The 21,827-nt window shown below is 41.5% G+C and overlaps 1 protein-coding gene across 4 annotated transcripts in view; it reads right to left on the reverse strand.

Annotated features, from left to right (window-relative positions):
* Positions 1-390: 390 nt before the first annotated feature.
* Positions 391-21,827, reverse strand: part of sema6a (sema domain, transmembrane domain (TM), and cytoplasmic domain, (semaphorin) 6A) — a 100,123-nt gene continuing 78,686 nt past the window's right edge. For 2 of the 4 annotated variants that reach the window (XM_068310141.1, XM_068310142.1), the window contains 5 exons: positions 17,458-17,516; positions 16,588-16,608; positions 16,357-16,377; positions 13,172-13,351; positions 391-2,810 (listed from right to left, as the gene is read on the reverse strand). In XM_068310141.1, the coding sequence (XP_068166242.1) occupies positions 1,651-2,810; positions 13,172-13,351; positions 16,357-16,377; positions 16,588-16,608; positions 17,458-17,516 (1,441 nt within the window). In that variant the 3' untranslated portion in view covers positions 391-1,650. The remainder of the gene's footprint in view (positions 2,811-13,171; positions 13,352-16,356; positions 16,378-16,587; positions 16,609-17,457; positions 17,517-21,827) is intronic. The other 2 variants (XM_068310143.1, XM_068310144.1) reach the window with 2 other exon arrangements.

Genomic DNA, 21,827 nt, shown 5'->3' on the forward strand with positions numbered 1-21,827 from the left:
AGCGTGTGCGTGTGTGTTTGTGTGTGTGTGTATGTGTGTGTGAGTGAAAGAAGAAAATGAACCTTATTCCTCTCCTCCTTTGGACTGTGTGTTATGTCTAGGGACCAGAATTACAACAATAACACCTACATTCTTTTAATTGCATTTTTTATCAAATCAGGGAAATATAATGACATTAAGAAAAAAGAAAATACTACAATGAGACAAAGTTAACAGCTAATAAAGGAAACATTGTCACTATTTTAGGGTGTAAGGCACAAATTTACATGTGGAAAAATAAGCAGGTGATCCAGATGTTTTTATCGTTTACCTCTTCACCCGCTCATCTGCGAGACGCCGCAGGAAAATACGCCACATCCTGACACAGCTGCAACATCTTCTTTTTGCCTGTGTGTGTGTGTGTGTGTGTGTGTGCGTGTGTGTGTGTGTGTGTGTGTGTTTGTGTGTGTGTGTGTCTGTTCAGGTACTGTCACTGCAGCTGCCTCTCGTGTAGTTGCAACATGTCAGAGTGATGGCACCAGTAAGCCAGCAGCAGCTGATCATGACTAATTTTACTGGCTAAACCACAGTGCTGATTGGTGGAGGATGCTCATAAGAGGAGAAAATGAAGTTTTTGGGAGGTCTTTTTTTAAATGATTGGTCTAAACAATGAAAAGTCTGGTCCATGGAAGTAAACGTCCCTGTCTGGCACAGTTTAAATAAATATCTCCTCCTCTTCACAGAGGTCACATATATCTCAAGCTGTGGGTCCCACTGAGCACAAAGTAAGACCTGGTGGACCTTTAGTCATCAAGAAAGTTCTACAGGCTCCAGTTTAATGACTTTAAATATGTTTTTTTCTCACACTTGATTAATTATTATTAAAAGATCTGTTCTTTGTCCTCTCTCTGTCTCTCTCCGTGAGCCTAAAAAGTAAGTCTTTTTTGCAAAAGCACTTCATAAAAATAAATACAACAAGCTATTAGTAATAACAGTCATGTGTTATTCGATAACCAGTACAGTGGACGCTTCCTCTGGCCAAGAATTTCAGTCAAACACAGGAAAGACTTGATTGCTGTAACACTGAGAGGTGTTTCAGTTTCTCACAGAGCTCAAACGGCTGTTCATCTTTTCAGTCTCAGCTTGATCTCTGTGAGTTCTTATCACTCAGATTTCCCAGTCCTCAAAGTACTGTACAACAATTATTCTTGGAACTGCCGGTCCTGTCTTCTCATGTGCTTTTACCAGCATGATTGAGTAGAAAGTCCTGGTGGCCAAAGACACCAGAAACAAAAGAGTCACCATCTTGGATGCTACAGGATGCAGTTGGATGAAATATTCAGGACAGCGTCGTCTTCTTCTGTTTCAGTAGCACATATTCCACTGTGTGTTTATGGAGAAACTGGGATCCAGCCAGAGCATTAGCTTGATGACGGCAACAAATGACAACAACCATTTGTATTTACATATTTATATAAAAAAAAGTGTTTTCTTAAAAAAACGTGTGTTGCATTTTCCACTGTACTGTACACCAAAAACAAACAAACAAAAACACTAAAAGGAGATGCATGTTGTACAGTATTCCCTGTTATTTTATTTTTTTTATCTCTTTCAGAAGAAAAACTTTTACTAACTGTCCATTCACATTGGACCGACTGGCTGAGCAGCTGACTATGTGCAGGAGTCACTGGCTTTGACTTTTGTTGAGAGTGAGACTGCTGAGGGTTTGGGGGGGACGTCAGGCTTGAGATATTTAATGCTTGTTCGAGGCAGTGAACCGTAGGAGCTCATTCCAGGCTGCCGTGACAGAGATATGCCCTGTGCTGTCATTTGTATGGAGTCCACTCTCTGAGGTGCGGGAGGCGGTGTTTCCACACGGTTGAAGCTGTGTTGTCTCGCCAAATGGGAGGAGTTAGACGAGTTGGTGTTGTGCTTCTTGAGGGCGGAGGCCCCAGAGGTGGCAGATGCTGATCCTTTCCGGAGCCCGTAGATTGATGAGTGGACTTCCAGTCGTTTGCCCATCTGGGGGACAGCTGGAGGGATAGTGAGGGAGGCCTCTCGTTGGGGTACGCGTGGTGGCAACACCCCATCTGGATCCACCATGTTGAGGTTGTGACAGGCGTTCTTGACTGTTTTGTACTCCAGGGTCGCCCCCTGGTCGTCCATGACGCCGTGGCCCATACTGAGCTCATTATGGTGTGGCTGCTCCACGTATTCATGCTGGTAGGACTGTTGGTGCTGCTGTAGATGAGGCTGGAGCTGGTGCTGATGCTGCGGCAGAGGCAGGACTACAACGCTGGGGATGTGTCCCGGTGAAGCCCTCAGGGGCAGGTCTGTGGAGATAACAGGGGAGCCCAGTGGTACCATATCTTTGGTGCAGGCGTTGATAAGGTTCTGGTTCCTCTCCCACTCTCGGCTGCCCCGGCTGGGCTTACGGCGTGGCTGCATCGGGGTGGATTCAGGCGTTGGCAGAGCAGCGAGGTCAAGGTGGTGCTGATCGGCTTTTATCAGCATCTTTCCATTCGTTAGCCTCCCGTTGTGCATTAAAGGGGTGAGGATTGCTTCAGGGCGGCCATCTTTGGCTTGGGTCTCAAACAGACCTGTCAGCTTGGTCACGCTGTTCATGGATCCGCGGCGGGAGTGGAGGTGGTGATTATCCTTTTCCTTGCGGCCTGTCAAGTCCACATCACGGCGCCGGTGATCACAAACACAATAGACGATGATTCCAGAGAAGATGGCGCCCATGGAAAAGGCGAGGATCACAGCGATAGCCAACATGGTCACAGGAACCAGCTGGTTGTGACCCTTCTGGTAGCTCTCACGGATCACACCTGCAACGAGACGTGGAGATAACATTCAGTCTGGCAGACAAAATGGAAAGATGATTCTGCTGCCAGAAAAGTGTTGTTTTCAAAGAAAAATAGAGCTGTTGGCAAAAACACTTTCATTATTCACACCAAAAAATACAAACTGTTTTAAATTTCAATAAGTTAAATATATTTTCTGGGTAAAAAGATTAGCAGCTTAAATAATTTCTTGAAAAACATGCAAATGAAGATGGGTTTATCCCAGGGCATTCACAACAACAGACACACAGGGTAGCTTGAAGTAGCAACATTCAATATTTCCGAAAATCCAATCTTAGACTGTAAATGTGTTTTGGGGGGGTGATTATGATTCACATTTTAAATCCCAGATAAACCTCCTCTGCTGTAATGAAAAAAAAAGAAGATACGAGAACAGATAAATGCGCCTGAAATACACAAAACTCAGATGCAAATGAGAGACTTTTCATAAATCTTCATAAATGGATGCAATCTCATGAATCCCATAGAATACATTAAAACCCTCTGATTAAGCATTAAATCCAATGAGCATTGTATCATCAGTGTCTGACACATTCAGACTGTTTAAGACACTGTGTGATACGGATGAACAAAGGGTAATTCAATAAAAGCAGAGACGATGTATTCTTGTCCTGAGAGAGTTTGAGAAGCAGGCAGTGTGAGATAAAATCAGGTCAACAATAATCTACAGGTGACCATCTCCAGCCTGTTGATGAATATACACATAATGCAGCACTCAGCTCCTTAGGTTAAACACGGCCGTCCACAGTGAGGAGATTTATAACACGTTCACACATGACCTGTGGCCAACGCAGATCAGTTACCGCAGACAGAGGATTAGGCAGGTGGGCTCTCTCACGTAAAAAGCTCCCACAGTGCACCGCTGGTCCTGATAACACGAGTCAGTTACACCAGTGCGCCGCACTCGCTCACTTCAGAGGGCATATATGTGAAAAATGTTTAGTTCATCATGCATTCTGGAGGATTCCAAGGAGATCATAAAAATGTCAAAAAACTAAAATATAAAAAGCGATAGATGCTGTCAGACACTCTGTAGGACATAAATAAAGAGTGTAACCACCTGTGTTTGAACTTCATGAATAGAATTTAAATTCACATACATAACCAAAAGCTTGCAACGGTTATATGTTCAAATAATGAACAATTTCCTCTTGATCTGATTTGTTTAACAGCTAACACGAGGTTACGGCTGAAAGGAATTAACTCATTCACTTTATTTGAGGATTTATATTTCTGTTTCAGTTGTCTTCTAATCTTACATTATTTATGATGTCAATTGATTTTATTTGAACTATGAACTACAGTATAAATGTCTACATATATTTAGCTGATCTGGGTTGCAACCCAGCCTTCCAACAGCTTTGTGGAAATCCCTCTAATAGCAGCAACATAGACATATACCTAAAACTATCCTGATGGCAGAGACTGAAAAAAAATAAATACTGAAGACAGGCAGATTATCATTTTAAGATCATGACAAAAGTAAAACTTAGACTACAAGACTACAAAATTTCAAGAAATTGCTTATTTTCTGCAGATTATCATAAAGATGCTTCAATATGTTCTGCACTTTTCAAAAGAAGGAGCCACTAAATTAAGTGTTGGTAGCATCAAATCCTAAAAAGGCTTTTGTAATCATGTTAAGTCTTTTCATCTCGCCTGTGTCACTGCAGATGCACTCAGAGAGTATCCCCTTTCTGCTCCTTGCAAGACATAACACAGACACAGAGGCAACAAGGTAATCTGTTCTTGTGGAACCAAAATCCAGGCCCTCTTAAACTAACATCTATAATCCTCACTCACTGCAGTCATACTTCATTAGCGCAAATACGCGACAGAGAATCAGTCTTCCCAGATTAAAAAAGGTGCACTTATTTCTCCTCAGATCATTCCTCATTTATTGTAAAAACAAAACTTCTCTTAAAGGGCGCTTTAAGACGAGACACAGCTCAGCCATGCTTCACTTAGAGTTAAACAAAAGGTCTAAAAATGTCTTTTCTGGACAAAATGGTTTCTTATCGAGGACGTGCCCCGAGGTGCAGATAGTGTGAGAGCGGTGCAGGTTATCTGCAGAGAAGCATTAAGGTTTGACTTGCAGTGCTGTGAACTTGTGTGACTAAACGTCCCGTCTGTCTGACGAAACATCTGCTTCCCATCTCACTCGGTAACATCTGCGTATGAGAGAGATACTTTTCCACGTCGCTATCTTTCATTCTGTTGACTTTCTTCTACCTCACTTAGATCTTTTCTTGCCTGACTTTCAGCTACTTCCCCTCTTCACACAAGAACGAATCCGTCCTCTGAATTTATACTCCTTTCTGCGTATTTTCCTTCACAATGTTCAGCTTCATTATTCTAACTGCCTAATTCATTGGAAACTTGGACGTATATAATTAAAACTTTTCAGCGCTCAAGAGTTATCGTCCTTGGGGAGAAACTACAATGGTGACGCATGTTGTCTGAGAATTACTGGGTTGAACACTGCAAACAAAATTGATAAATGGAAAAAAGACTGCTTTACCTGAGGAGAGGAGCTCTGAAAACCACCAAACTCATTTGCACGTGGAAAATGAAATATAAATCTCTTGTATTTGTTCCATAATCCTTGTTAAACGTGAACAAATTCTTCTGTCTGCTTTGCTGAATTCCTGCATGTCAAAACTATCCTACAATTTCAAAGATTTACTGCAGCTGTCGGTTAAGTTTCTGGATTTGAATTAAATTAAATAAATAGAATAAAGATGGAGAGAATCAAATCCAAATGATTGTTCAATCCTGAACTGTGGATCTAGCCTCTGCCTGTTATTCCAGGTGTGAGATGTGATGTTAAAGCACCTTTTAACCTCTGCTGCATGTCTGAATCTTTTTATAAATCCCTTCATTCTTTCTCTCACTTCACTTCCACTCATCAATCATGTCACACTCGCACACTCCCCACTTACTGAATGTACTTAGCCCAGGGCCTTTTGGTAAAATGCAAAAGGTAGAGCAATAAAGAAAGAGAGGAAGCTGGAGACTTTCATCTTTGGCGCGAGGAACTGTTTCTCATGCTAACATCAAAGAGAACGAAGGTTGAGGACGTCAGAGATGTCTCCATCAAACCGCAGGACTTCAGGGTTTTGAGTCAAAGCAGCTATGCCATTCATTTATAAAGGCCTGTTTGCCATCTTTAGAAGAGTAACTAACTGTTGCAGACTGACTTTGAAAGTAGTTATAGTCTCACTAAAAGTTATAGATGTTCTGCTTTAGGCCTCACTTACATAACAATAGTTTAGCAAGGACAGAAAAGTTTTTCTTTGTATTTTACAGAAAGGATCTTTGTGCACACAGATCCATAAAAACTGTTGAAAGCACAGCAATATGCACCCTGCCAATAGGGGGCAGTGCAATTTTTTAACATGAACAAAAAAGAATACCACCATGCCAACCCCTCCTTTCTTGGGCTTAGTGAAGGTAAGCTTACTGCATCTTACCCAAGATGAAAGGTGACAGTTCTAGTGTGTGCAAATGTTATTGACAGCAGACGTAGTCAATAACATATGCACATACAGTACTAGCTTCTTCAACTGATAATCTCAAATGAGGCAGTGCCATCTTAGTTTAAACAAGAATCATGTTTTTGCCAATTTATAAAGTGACTTTAAGGGTAATATTTTTAAAAGATTACACTCTGCAACCTGGTTTTAGAGGTAGTCTGTGCTTAAAGGCCCATAAATACTGTTTTCCCAAGAACAAATGGAAGAAATGCAATAAATTGACTGTTTTATGCAAAAAAAACCAACCCCAGCTGTATATAAAGTTTGTCATGTCTTGTTGGGGTTACACTGTGATGTATAATTTCCACCATTACGACTCTTGCCCTCCCCCAAAAATGATTCAAAAGGCATCCCAAAATTTGACACCTCTTCCAGTGGTTGAAATGATTTGAATTTGCCTTGAGTCTTAACGTTCAGATATTAAACACATATCTCAGATACTCAGATATTTCTCTGTGTCAAAAACAGCCCAGGTCAGTAACACCAACTTGTAAATCAGACACATTGTAATCTGCTGCGGCTAGAACTTGAATGCTCACTCTGTGTGTCTGACACACTGAGACACTAACTCTCTTTTAATCTCTTCAGAAGCACAAACTGACTCGAGCCCAGAGAGCTCTTCTTTGTGTTGGTGTTGGAAAAACTTCAAAGGTAGTTAAACATCACAGAGAGGTTATGGAGAGGCCTCTCACCTCTGACTGAAGACACAAAGGCAGTGTCTGCAAAATGATAAAAATCTTAATCAGACTTAACTGCACCGACTGAAATGTCACCTGTTGAAATATAGAACGGCAGACCTCATCAGCTGAAGCTTTAGAACAGTTGAAGTGCAGCAGTAGAAAGCGTTTTCAACATTTTCTCTGCCTCCACAGAACAGAAACTTCTTATTTGTCTGTTAGGCTTGCATTTTGTCATCAGTCAATAAGAACATTGCTTGTTTAGCTAATGGAGGCAATTCATTAAATTCTTTTTAATCTCAAATGAGGCACAATCCCATTAATTCTCGTTTATGTTTATGTTTGAGAAGCGGTATATTAAAGCCTTTATCAGACAATCAAGAGACAATGTGCAGCATAAAGATGAGTCAGTTAGGCTATAATTAGGCTAACACTGATGTACTAACCTTATCCATCTCTCTGTATAAAATCGATCTGAGTTAAATATCCTTCAGAATATTTCCCCCCAGGTGTTGGATGCCTTACATTGATAGTCTAACATTTGTAGTTATAAACAGAAGACCTGTACAACCCATACAGTATGAATTTGTTGTGTTTAGGTTCACCGCTTGAATTGTACTGTATATATACAGTAATCCTTTACATAAAACTGCATTTTTTCAAGTCTTGTGGATTTTTTTCTATAATTTTGACCTATTAATTAGTGATCAATCATAATTGGGATATACAGCCCTACAGCAGCGTCTACATCCCCATGGGGGCACAAGCCAGTGTCAACAGTATGTCGGTCCCAAGCCAAATAAATGCAGAGGGTTGCAGCAGGATATAAAGAACTGTGTCAAAAAAATATGAAAGTTCATATAAAATGGATAAAGGATGACAAGCTGACCCCTACCAGGACAAGAAGAAAAGGAAGTTTGATTAGTGATCAATCGTACCGAGTTATACAGTATATTGCTGAAAATATGCTGCAAGCTCCAGACCTTAATTGGTGGTGAAGGCACCGTGTGTTGTAATGTGTGTTATAAAAGCAGACAAGAGAACCATTCAAACTGTTTTAATACACAATAGGCTGAACGTAGTGCCGCCAGAAACAATGGATCAGTTTGTGTCGACGTGATGAGCAGCTCAGTCTTGGACACTGTGAACACGGCAATTTAAATTCAGTTCAAACGAGAATAATGACAGCTGAATGTGGGTTAGATGAGCTTCAAAGGCACAAGGATGAACTGCTGTGATAAGAGATTCAGTCTCAAAAAGGACAAAGACAAGTTTTGTATGAACCAGTAATGGCTCTAAAAGATATAACCTAGGCATTAAAATGGAAAAGTAAGGAAAAAGTGTGTGCAGAAAACAGAAGAGGTCTTTGGAACAATAAGCTAATCACTGAAGAAAATAATGGCTCATGTCTTGACGTCAGTAAAGGAAGTGCGTAATGCTGGGAAAAAATCCAGTCCACTGTTTGTACTATGACTCACAATGAGCAAGGAATAATTCATCTGCCACACAAAGGCCAACCGTAATTGTTCACAAATACAACATATTAAACCCAAATCCTTTGTTGATTAAATTTATGGAAGTGTAACAATGGCAAGAATATGATTTATACGCTCTAAAAAAATGTCTTTGTACACATGTCCTACCTGAAAGACCAATTCATGGACTGGTGAAGTAGGATTGAACAAAACTGAGCGCTCTTGTTTCAGTTGGCTCTAGATGCTTTTGGATTTAGCTTGACCTTTAAGTAGTTTTTTGCATAATTATACATAACTGAATAAACTTTGCTATTATCCTGCATATTGCAGGATGGAGTCAATGTCTTTGAATAGCTTGCAACCATCCTTGCTGGTATTGACAGTTTATCTTACACTCTTGATTTAAATTGCATCCTCAGTAACGATGGTGATGCCCTCCAGAAAGTGAGATGAAGATCTGGCTATCAAGACTTTTTTTATTTGTATGAAAAAAGAGGTGCTGCATTACTGTATGGGAGGGGTCATATCCTCCCACGATCACAGCACCTTAGCACACAGATGTCAGAGCGCTGCCTGCTGCTGAAAATAACCCTCGTGGAGCAGCTGTCAGACAGTTGGTATTACCATAAAATCTTGACATGGGGGCAAATCATTACTCTCAATAAAGTAAAGCTCTAATGGTGAAGAAATACCATCAAACTCACTCTGTGTTGCTTTGGAAACATATACTGACAGATTTAGTTAAGGATTCAAGAACCTGTTGATCCAGATGTGAAGAATGCATTTTCAGCAGCAGCAGCAAAACTGATCCTATGAATTATAACCATTGACGGACCAAAACTATCTCTCCAGACATCTCTATAAAACTTACTTAACCAATCACACGCGTAAAATGGCTTAAATGTAATGGCTAACTGCTCAAAAGCAGAACACTTTTCTGCTTGATAAAACAATTTAAACCACACTGGGGGCTGTTCAGTGGAGATCATTGGTTTCCCATGTGTTTGGAAAATAAGCACTCTGTGCTTGAAGTGGATTCACAACCACAAATATTTAGTTTTTTATTTCCACTCTTTTCTATTCTATTCTATTCTATTCTATTCTATTCTATTCTATTCTATTCTATTCCATTCCATTCTATTCTATTCTATTCTATTCTATTCTATTCTATTCTATTCCATTCTATTCTATTCTATTCTATTTGTGGTTCGTTGTTGATGTTTTTCAATTACATATGTCAATTTTTTCAAATACACACTCACACTGATTAAATATGACCTTTTTAGGAGAGAGATGGCAGTAGTTGCACGTGCTGCTTATTCTTATTCAGTCAGCTCTGCTTCTGCTGAGTTAGTTGAGTTAGCTGGTTAGACATAAAGTACAAGGGCTTGAGGTGAGCGCTGTGCAGGAGCATGAAAACAAATGGCAGAGAGGGATAGAGAGAAACGTCATTCTCACTGTATCTCTTAAGCTGTCTTGTTCCTCTTTATTTGTTTCTTTCAATCGATGCTACTGTTCATCCAGGTTGTTAACGTCCGTTGTTTTATAACCCTTGATGTTACATTAATATCTTATTCCTTTTATGAACATTCATATGTGTTCCATTTCTCCCACACCTCACTCATTTCCAATGCTTTGCCCATTTTTGTCTCTCTCCATCCCTCTTTCCTTCCACCTCTCCCCTTTCCTTCTACCTTGGACAGCTGCTGTAATGAACCCATAAATTGGAGCAACACAGCGGTGGCTACAGGTCGTGTTGGGGGTGGGTGAATGGGTGGGGGGGTGACAGAGAGAGGTAAAAGGAGGAGAGAGCAAGGGGGGATTCATTCTAGCAGACAGGGGAAGAGATATGACTCCAGTTGGAGAAGAACAGACTGGAAGGGGAGAGACAGAGGGGGGAGGAGGCACAGACATGGGTAAGACACATTGGGGGAGGGCCATCGTGGGACAAGACTTCATAAATTGGTTCAGGAATTCATTTGCACTCGGTAAGGTCTAGCCTTGGAACATGCCATCCCAGTCAGATGAGAGGTCCTGTGGAAGGGAGACTGATCACAATGGCAGCAGATGGTGGAAAGTTGGTGTTGTGCAGGGGCAGGGTGAATGACAGGGGGGGGTGAGCTGAGCAGGAGGTGTGTATGCTTGAGTGACAGGAGTGGGAGAAAATATAACAGACATACGGTTCCAAACAAACATGCTCAAATGTACTGTGAAACATAAGCAGCCACCTGGAAATAGCGATGGCCCCACTGGAAAGCCGGATAATGATGCTGTTGGGTGCTAAGTATCACCAGTGTGTGAATACTCATCGCTTTGCAGCATTTCTAATTACTCTGGTGGTATCTGGCTAATACATATTGGCAGCAGTGTAATATTCATTAGCAGATAAGATTCCACAGTGTCTCGACTGCAAATGAAAAAGTTCGAGGAGTAATTGTAATTTCTCTTAAATGGCAACTTGCAAATGACTTCAGATATGAACCGATGTGTTTTCACGCAATCATAAACTTTCTTTTTAAACTTAAATTGACAGATTGATTGTTGGTTCAATCTTCATCTCTTATTTCTAGAGTCAAATGGACTTCGTGAATTTATTTCTGAGGCATTAAAATGCAGATTGAGTGACTCATTTAGTTGGTTTCTGACTCTAAAATCATTTGTCATACACAGATGCCTTTTCCCACATTCACATTTGCCATTTGCTTAGTTTTCACAGTACAGTTGACACCTGAAGCCAGAAGTACTGAGGGTGGCAAGAAGGAAGAGAAGGCAGGATGGGTGGAGCGGAAAATGAACACTGTTGACTGCGGCTCTCAGTTTGCCATGCTGAAAGGTGTTAGGCTGCATGGAGGCAAAACTGTGATTAATACCATTGAAGCAATCAAGGCAAGAAAAAGCAAATTCATAATAGCAAAAAAAAAAAAAAAGAACAAGCCATGCAGTATATCAAGAACTGCTCACAAGAGACCACAAGAAAAACCAAACAATTTCATCAGAGCTGATTCATATAGAAACAGAAAAAGAAAAGACTATTGAGCTGAAATTTAAATAGAACTGAGAAACACTCAAACAAACTGTAAAAGCAGCTAATTAAATGATAATAATAATAATGATAATACAGAAAAATAAAATAGCAGGAAGCATCATTTTGAAATGTGAGACCCTGCTGCCATTGCCTGAGCAGAGAAAAGACCCATCAGGAAGTTTTATGAATATGAGACAGTTCTCGACTTTATTCAGGAGCGATTTTGGAAATACAAAATTCCTGATGAAACTGCAGTGATTTAACTCCTGCTCAGGTAAAGGCAATGAGGGGAACAACAGCATGTTGTGATGCTGGCTGTAGGCATGCTGTCTGAAGTCTCTGCCACCATTGTACCTGTATCCACATACCGACCGGTGCCCTGCTGCTTCCACCTGATTCGCTGCATTTGTTCTCTCTGTTTATTTTACTGACAGAGACACAGGGGATGAGATTAAGCTGTCTCTATTAGTTCGTTGGAAAGTATTGCTGCCTCATGTTGAGTCACATCTCCATACTTATATACTGTTAAAACTATATGTATGGTGTTTGTGTGTAGATTTTGTTTATCAGAGCTTTTATTCTGAAAGGATCCATCCTAAGACTCTAAACCAACATGGATGAATCATGTCTGTTACACTGTAAAAAAATTTTTTTCTAAAAATTGGTTCATGTGGTACAAGCTGAGAAAAAGCAGGCAGAGAAATGGGTTAAAAAATAAATTGCATGACTATAGACGGATAGACGGAGGGTGAATTATACAAATACCTGCAGACTACTAGTCATTATTTAAGCAGCTCTTTTATTTTATAGAAAATTCAGTGACACAAATCTTCAAGTCTTAGCCCTTCTGTTTTATCCCCCTCTTTATATTACGTACTATATGCTCCTCAAGGCCATGCCTCTCATCGTATGAACAATGTAATATAGCAGGAACATGTTGTTTACCAGGATGTAACCAGGACAAAACATGGCTCAGTAGAACTGCAATGACCCTTTTTCTTCTCCAACATGTGTCGTTCCTCTCATCTCCTCTTCCATTTTCTCAGGGTCTCATTTATCCAGCGAGCCGTCCTTGAGGCGGGACAGCATTAGGAAGGTTGTTAACAGAGGAGAAAAGGGCGTCCAATGTCATGTCACTGTGTTGCAAAGCATGACAGAGCCAGGGACCATCATCTCTGGGAAATAAATACATCGCCATCTTCCTTTTTGGAGCGTAATGGTCTGGATATTACATCTCCTGTGGGACATTAAGGCCCACAGATAGTAAATCCATCCAGCAGAGAGAGTGTGTGCCTCAGCTTGTGAATGTTCATACAGGTCTGCATGAGCACAGGGTGTGTGTGTGTGCCTGCATTTGTGTTTACAGCAGAGGTGTGTTTGCATGTGATTCGGTGGGGGGGCTTATGTGCACAGTTTGAAGTAATTTGTCCCCTAGAGAGAAAGTGATACGCAATCTCTACATCTCATCAGCTGGAAGCAGCAAGGCAGCAGTAAATCTCAATTACACTAACCCCTCCCTTCCCTTATCTACCCCCCACCCACCCATCCCCCTCCCTTGCCACAGGCCACAAAGGACCAAACTGACTGTTCACATTTGTGTTCCAAGGCTTACCATTGGCTTCTGGCTGAGTCTGAGAGGGCACAGCCAAGTAGGGGTCCTCCCCTTTGTCTGAGCTCAAAGGGGGCTCCTTCCGCTCCACCATGCGGCCCCGACCCAGGGGGCCCTCGGCGGCCTCGGGTGGGGCTGTGGTAGGGAATGAGAGGGTGTGGTGATGGTGACGGTGATGGTGGCCTGCCGGACATAATACAGGTTAACTAGAGCTCACAAGAGAAACGGAGGCTTCAGAGCGTGAGAGCACAGGTAAGCAGTGGTGTGTACACACACACACACACACACACACACACACACGCACGCACACAGATTCTTTGAAGCTCAGGCACAGACACTGTTACACTTACGCTCAGAAGGGCAGCTGTTGTGCTGTCCGACCAGGGCAGCACTCATTTGCAAGTGTGTGTTGTGTGTGTGTGTGTGTGTGTGTGTGTGTGTGTGTGTGTGTGTGTGTGTGTGTGTGTGTGTGTGTGAGTGTGTGTTTCTCAGGAAAGACATGTCCTTCCTTTTTATTATCTGTCTCCCCTCCTGTTCTGAACGCCGTGTCAGAGCTCAGCTGGCCTGTCAGAGCAGAGCAGAGCACAACTGTATATCTTCACGCTCACCGTAGGGCGTCTACCTTTGATATGAAGGACAAGAGACAAAGTTTTGATCGTTCCCGTTGAGAAGCTGCCCATAACTTTTCTTCAACCTGAAAGCCTTTGGACTCTGCTCTCCCTCCCTACCTTCCTCAAGCTTCCTGTTACTAACAGGAATGTTGGTTTTATATCGATGAGCGCCGTCACCTCATGATTTAAAGTCCTAAAGTTTGTTTTATAGGCCAGAGCAAATGAATATTTTATTTACTTTAATGACAGCATGGCTTTTTCTGTATAGACAATTTTATCATTTCAATAGAAATCAAAAACAGCTTAATTATACACATTCAATATATTACATTCTTGTCTTATATCCACTAAAACCCACTGTTCTTTCCACTTTTTTCTCCTTTCATTTCCCTGTTGCTCACACCTTTTCCTCATTATTTGAGCTCTCTCAGAGTTTCATATCAGCACGACAGACCGGTAATCTTGATTTCACAAGACCCTCTCAACGTGGTTATATCAATCACCAGGACTATGCTGTTAAAAGATAATGAATTTTCTCCCTCCTCGTGATTAAATTTCCTAATGGCTAAATGAACTACTGGTCAACAGTTAAAGTAGGCTTAAAAACCATTGAAGTTCCACTGATAGTAAGATTTGACGGAGAATGTGAACTGATTGTCACTCCATGAGTGCCCACCTTACAGCTGACAACTTTCATAGGGTATACGATGGATCATATTGATCTCCTCTCTGTCTGTCAGAGGCTTCATGTCTCTCCTTGGACACGGTTTTTGTCTTGCATGTTTATTTTTAAAGCATACTAATCCCCATTGCCATCCCACATGCTTATATTTAAGAGACCCAACACAGTTTTACACAATACACACTATATAGCTCACACAAGCTGTACAGTATGTCTAATTCAACTTATTTGAGCCACGCATTTAAGAAAAAATCCTCCCTAGATGAAGAATGACAACACTTTTATCATCAGCCTCTGAGGAGCTCAGCCCCCATTTCCCATTTTGACAAGCTCTCTCCATGAAAGAGTTGACAGCAGTGTGTGTGTGTGTGTGTGTGTGTGTGTGTGTGTGTGTGTGTGTGTGTGTGTGTGTGTGTGTGTGTGTGTGTGTGTGTGTGTGTGTGTGCGTGTGCGTGTGCGTGTGTTCATGGGTGTCTTTTCAATATGTGTTTATGCTTATGTTTGAAGAGGGAGGGAGGAATTCCAGGGGACAAGTGTTGATGCTGCTGGTAGACGCCATACAACCGACACCGGCACCACCCAGAGCCTCCTCCTCCTCCGTGTGGCATGGCAATCATTAAAATGATTTATTTAACTATTGGCCCAAGGCTGAGAGATTAGTGTGACAGGCCTATTTTATAATTTATTCCCCCACCACCATGGGAAGTGCAATTCAGGCAGATGACACACATATAGAGAGAGAGAGCTCGAAACCTCAGAGTTACTTCATGGATCGGGGGAAAGAAGCCCTAAACTGCCGACGGATGCACATCCCTCTCTTTCTACAGATTAAAAGCCAGGACTGAATGTGTAGTCTGGAGTAAAGGAGGGCAGACTGGGGCAGGGGCACACAGTTATCTTCAAATCCATATCAATCACTGACAGATAGACGGTTAGATGAGGCTGAGATGTTGTTTGGTGTATTGTAAAATAGGTGCTGTATTTGTGTGTGTGTGTGTGTGAATGAGAGACACATAGTCAAGCCTGTGGGAACACATTCCCCGCTGTAGGGGTGTACTCCAGCACAGATGGTTTTTGTGACCCTTGATGTCCAAAAGGGGGGAAAATCACAGTGGGGGTACAACCACAGGGGGGTTGGGGGGGGGGTAGTCAGGCGTTATGGAATGACTTCAAAATATCTATTCTTGTCAAAGTGACTGTGTCTGACTGTTTTGATCTGGCAGCTGTGAGGTACGGATGTGAGAAAGAGAAGACAAACGTGTCCTCTGAACAGATAAAAATGAGATATGGTGCTGTGGATAACAGTAAGCTCTATTTATGTTGTCTTACGTTCATTTCATTTCAACATATTTGTCCTAAAAATCTTTTAATGATGAAGAATGATTTCTAATTGTGATTGTGATTTTGTGTTGTGAAAAGGGAGCAGAAACAAATTTGCAGTAAGAGGCCGCAACATATATCGTGTGCATATGCGGCTGGGTTAGCCTTTTAAATTAGCAGGAAAGTTTGTGATCTCTCCCCATACTGAACCATTTGATTCTCTCTGTCTCTCTTTCCCTCTCTCTCAGATACTCTTCTGTCGACACATGCCCTGTTTAATGTGCATGCTGAAGCATTTTGTCACCATCAAGGCCTGACGCCACTAACAGCCTGATCCATCCAATTAGCCAGGCAAAGGTCAGGACTAATCGATGATTGTACAGAGAACAGGGGAGGAGAGGAGGATAAGGAGGGAAAGCAACTAACACAATCAGATTCATCATTAAAGATGTTTGATTCTACATTTGTGATTTCTAATTCTACGACCTTCATTCTAAACATCGAGGGGGACTAAACAAAGGGAAATACTACGAGAGGTGAAACGGAATGACCAAGTTCTTATTTTTTTTCATTACCTTCGTAACTAGAAGGATTGTCTATAAAAAAAAGGAATGAAAAACATCCGGTTAAAACCTCAAGTCATTAATTGTCTTTATGTACGTATGTGGGAGGAGTTCTCATTTCTTTGAGGGGGAATGATCGAATGACTGGAAGGAGAGGCGTGGTTGAATCTAAAGAGTTGGGCAGATGAAATGCATAGTCTGTCGTTCGATTTATTGCCTCTATAGTATATGTGGGATACTTACCATTCAGTGCCACAAAGGTGTCTGGAAAAAGAAGAGAAATACAGACAGAAAAACATGTTATTACTTGCAGTAAAGGGAGCATATGCTTCAACATGATCAAAAGCAATGATTGTTAAAGCAAGTTGAAATTGACTGGCTGTTCCATATTCTGACAGTTTCTAATCAGAAATGATTCGGTGCTTCTACAGCTAATGAAGGCTCTGCGCTTCGGCTTCACTTCACTTAACAAGCTGATGAGACTAGGAAAATACTCCACCTTTATTTACTCCAAGTAAACAGCTGAAATGGAGATGAAACGGACTAATATGAGTGGTATGATGTCAATTGGTTTTGATGTCTCTCTCACAAACCTTGTGGCTCCATAAAATGTATATTTTCTTGTCATAAAATGATCAAATATTCACTCTGTGTCTGTGCCATTGCTTAAGCTGTTGAGTAAAGAGGGGAGCATTCAGGACTTCCGAGGCTACCGGAGTGGAGAGGCTTTTCTTGTTTCAAGTTTCTAAATGAGCCCTGTGTGTGCTCACAAGAAAGAAATTCCTTCACTGTGTGTTGGTGAATGTTTGTGCTGTGTTTTCATAATGAATAGCAAGAAGGAGCTCAGTCTCTGCCCAAGTGGATACAACACTGTATTGACCAGGGGACCGGAGAAACAGCAGGGGGTAAACAGAAGAGGATGAGAGCCGAAAGGGACAGATGGATGGAAGAGACTAAAAGAGAGGACTGTGAGGGCAGAACAGACAGAGAGAGAAAGGTGAAGAAGGAGACGAAGGGCTGAGAGAAGAGCAAGACTGAGTTAGCAGAGAAGAGAGGAATAGCAGGGTGTATAACACAGAGGAGGAAAGATAAGAGTGAAGACGGCCTGCTTACTTTGGCAGTCTCCCAGGCCATCTGTGTTACCATGCTCCACGTCCTGCTCAAAAGCTGATCTGCAGGGAACAAAGACACCACGGTCAGCAGAGGAAAACAGGCCAGGCCACGCAGACTCACCACACCTAATATAGCAGCAAAGCTATGGGAAGGCTCCTACAAAACAACCCTAAGCATAGCCTACCCTATACCTGCACACAGTGAAGGCTGCAGAAAACCCTGGACTGGAACAAAATCAAACAGGAACCAACAGGTGCCCTGGAGGCCCAAAATCAGTAGTTGTGAGAAAAGCTGGCAGGATAGTAAATCCATAGCTGGCACAGGAGTCATAGCCAGTGGTGTTGACACAAATAGAGTCAAATATTATTGTTATTTTGTATTGACAGTGATAACATACTTAAGTTGTAGAGCTTTGCAGGAGTAAGTCAATGTGTGAACACAGTTATTCACTTTCAGAATCAGAGAAAGGAGAACAATCACTCTCACTGGCTAGTTAGCTTAGCTTAGCACAAACAAATAACAATGAAGAATCAGCTAGCTTGGGTGTACCTAAAGGTAACACAAAACACCTGCTGACATTTCTAATGAAACAAACAAACTTCCTTTCTACTTGACCCGTTCGGGGTCGCTACGGCGTGCCATCCTTTTTCAAGTTTGGATGAACGCTCATATTTGTTTGGAAAAGTTTTTTACTCTAGAAGCCCTTCCTGCATTAACCCTGTGCATTCATCCCTGCTTGGGATCGGCCTACAGTTGACACTGGTTTGTGCCCCCGTAGGGTTGCAGATGCTGACTGAGCTACATCCCCGACCTAAAAAAAAAGTGTAAAAGCAACGCAATTCATCGATTGTCCGCAGGCCATCATGGGGAGACAGGAAGGTTTTGGTTTCAACCATTAAATATAGAGAAACAAGACAAATGATAACCTATTAATCTGTGAACACTAGATGTGCTGTTGTGCAAATTTTGTTACCATTTAAGCAGTCATTGTTCAAGGGTTAACTAGGCTTAACAGACTTATAGTAAAGACATGAGCGATAACTCCGACATCTTTATTATAAGTGGCTTTCCTATAAGAGGAACTAGCATTGATCTTATCATCTAACTCTTGACAAAACAACAAATTCTGAAAAATGTGTATTTCTTTGGAAATAGATTCACAGACGTGTGCATTAAACATTTTGTTTATTCCGTCTCTATTTTTCCACTGTTTGACATGGTCTCTGTTCTGTAGAGATATGGTCTGAGGCCATCCCTCCAATCACATGGGCCAAGGCCAGGGTAGTGAGGGGTAACCATCCTTGAGGGCCATCATACGACTCACAGAGAGAAAGAGGGGTGAGAGGGAGTTTCAGAGATGTTATTTTCTGATTCAATTTGCACTGCGACCTGTTCTCTTCCTAAAAGACCACCAAGCAGGCAGTAAGAAGATCTGTGAAACAGAGTGGACCAACTGACAACCAGGATCACAGTCATGCATGACAGCTTTTCACAATCCTCGGCACCCCCCCCACACCCAACTCGCTGCCTCTCCTCCCCCTGCCTGTCCATCCGCCTCTCATCTTCCTCATCCTCTTCTGGTTATGATTTCTATCATGAAGAATGATGTTAGAAAACAGCATCATCCACCCTTTATTCCCAGATCAGAGTCCACAGTGCAAACCTAACAGTTAAACGGATTTTAGGAGGATAATAATATTGATCTTGTTGTGTTCTCATATCAAACAGAGTCAACATCAAAATTTTATATGTGGCTGTACCTTGCAGATTATTTAAACATTTTCACTGCATTTGTCTTATGCTTCATTTTGACAGCACTTTTATTCAAGCTGAGATGCTAAATTTACCCTCTTTATAAAAAATTCAATAGAAAAGCAACCACAAAAGCAACAACACTTTATCTGATCTTCTCAATATACACAAACCAACTATAACTGCCCAGGATTTAAATCAATGTAAACACTACGAGGTCCAACTTCCTGCTTTATCTACCAGATTTGCATGACACATTTCAGCAACTTATCCCACCCTGTCATGATAAATGTCTCTGACAGGACCAAAACAAACTGCAACCTTGAAGTCTGGGTTTCAATTGTTTATAATATCACATCCATGTGGTGAAACTCTGTTGAGATGAAAATTACAAGGTTTGAATCCCTTTGGTCTTGTGATGAATAAACAATGAGTAGTTTCAGTACAGATGCAGCATCTGGCGTGAGTGAATGAACCACACGATGAACCCTCATCTGAAGCGTTCGGGTCCCGCAGTGGCTGCGTTACAGCGACCGAGGCATGGTGCGCTTGAATGTGATACAGCAGACAGTTAAACTCTGGGGTAAGATCTCGATGCAGCAGCATAATGCATGTTTAAGTCAGAGTCAAACCTCAGTGTATTACTGGAGAGAGCAAAGGAGCACATTTCATATCATGTTGCATCAGATGCGATTATCATGTGACGTGTGTGGCTGCAAAAGGGGGAACTTAGTTAGTGGAATGCGGGACAGACATCATGCTATCTATTATTCATATTATGAGAGAATAGGTGACCATGGGCTTAAGATACTGGGTGTATAGCAGCTCATTTATTCTGATTTATGACAGTTTTCAGACAACAGCATTAAACTTAGCCTTTATTATTCAGGATCTTTCAGGTCAGTCTATAAGACTGCACCAGATCCAGAGAACAGTCAGGGCTACTGGCTGTTACACTGGTTAAATAATTAACCAATCTGTATTAATATGCTGGGCAGTGGTCAGTGGAACAAAAAGTAGTGTTCACAGTTTAAATAATATGAACTAGAACAGAATCATATTGGATTATATGCAGAAGGGAAGGTGACTAGCTGGATATTGCATCAGACCAGAGTACACGATATACACAGGCAGCAGGTATTAGAGGCATTACTCAACATGAGAAAGCTGGCAAACGGGCTCTGACGCCAGATGGAAGAAGAAAAGAAGGGAGGTATGCAAAGGAGAGATTATCAGAAGCAACATAAAAAGATGGATAAAAATAGATTCAGAGACGTGTGCATTAAAGTAAAAACATGGATCGATGGGTTGATTAACAAACAAAGCACAAAGGAGATATGGTGCTTTTTTATTTTAATGTTGAAAAGCAGATAGTGAGACTGAAGCCTCTTTCATGCTCTGAAAAGAAAACATTTTAAAACCAAAGATGCTTCATATTCTGCACTCCCTCATTCCCTCCTTTTGTCCAGCAAATCCACCAAATGTTTAGCTCTCTCTCCCTCTCTCTCTTTTTCTCTCTTATACACATATGCACACACAGACACACACACACACACACACACACTTACAAATACAGTACTATACAGCGAAGGAGCGAGGTCATCTACCCTCTTAATGCATCTCTGCTGGCTCCTGCTTCAAAGTGGAGGCTCAAACAGAGCAGTTCACTGCAGCTTTATGGGTTAGCTTCACCAGAATGGGCTGCATGTGTGCTTTTTTTGTTTACATATGGGTATGTGGACCTTAGCTTGGCAGATTGATCATCTTTGCAGCCGGGGAATCAAATTCATTTAATGTGAAATGGCCGCTGGACCAGTGTCCCTTTTGTTATGACTTCATCTGTAAAACCTTTTTTCCCACCACAGAACTCCAGATGCTGTTTGTTCAGAAGGCATAATCTGGTTCTGTGTCATAACTACAGCCACAAATTATAGTTACAGAGACCAATAAGCATTCCCTGCCCACATCCCCTAACCCCAAGCCTGGGGCAAACAACACTTTCCTTCCATTCATTCTTCCAATAGCTCTTGCAGCTGGAGGAAATTGCACTTACACACCATAAAATTAGAAATATCACAGGCACAACAAATTGAGAGAGAAATACCAACATGACAAAAAAGGTGGGAAATGGTTTTATATAAACTGTGTGAAAAACATATCTTAGGCATTTAAACTGCTGAATGCATTATCAAGTCTCCACGAAGTGTAATCTTCAGTTTGCAGAACATGTAACAGGACGTTGACATCAGCGATGGGATGTTTTATGTTGAGAAACAACTCATTTGGAGTCTGAATGAAATTTTTATGGTGTCCTTCCATTCACTGTATACAAAGTCTAATACCTTTAAATTGTTAGTCAAAGAAAACTTTAATTGCTGAAGGTGCTCTGATTATTGTCTATCATTATATTTACAGAAAATAAAACTTTTATTCTATCTTGAATTGCCAAACTTGGAAAGGCATATTTATTACAAATAATTCCTGTCTGTTCCAACCAAACATTCCAGTAACTAAAGCCAAAGCATGAGCAGTGGCAGTGCTCTACTGGTAAGTGGAATTCAGTCCCTCATTCTGTGCCTTCCTGACTCACTTACACCGAACTGTGTGTGAAGGAAGCC

Source organism: Antennarius striatus, chromosome 3 (assembly GCF_040054535.1).
Source record: "Antennarius striatus isolate MH-2024 chromosome 3, ASM4005453v1, whole genome shotgun sequence".
Taxonomy (NCBI): Eukaryota; Metazoa; Chordata; class Actinopteri; order Lophiiformes; family Antennariidae; genus Antennarius; species Antennarius striatus.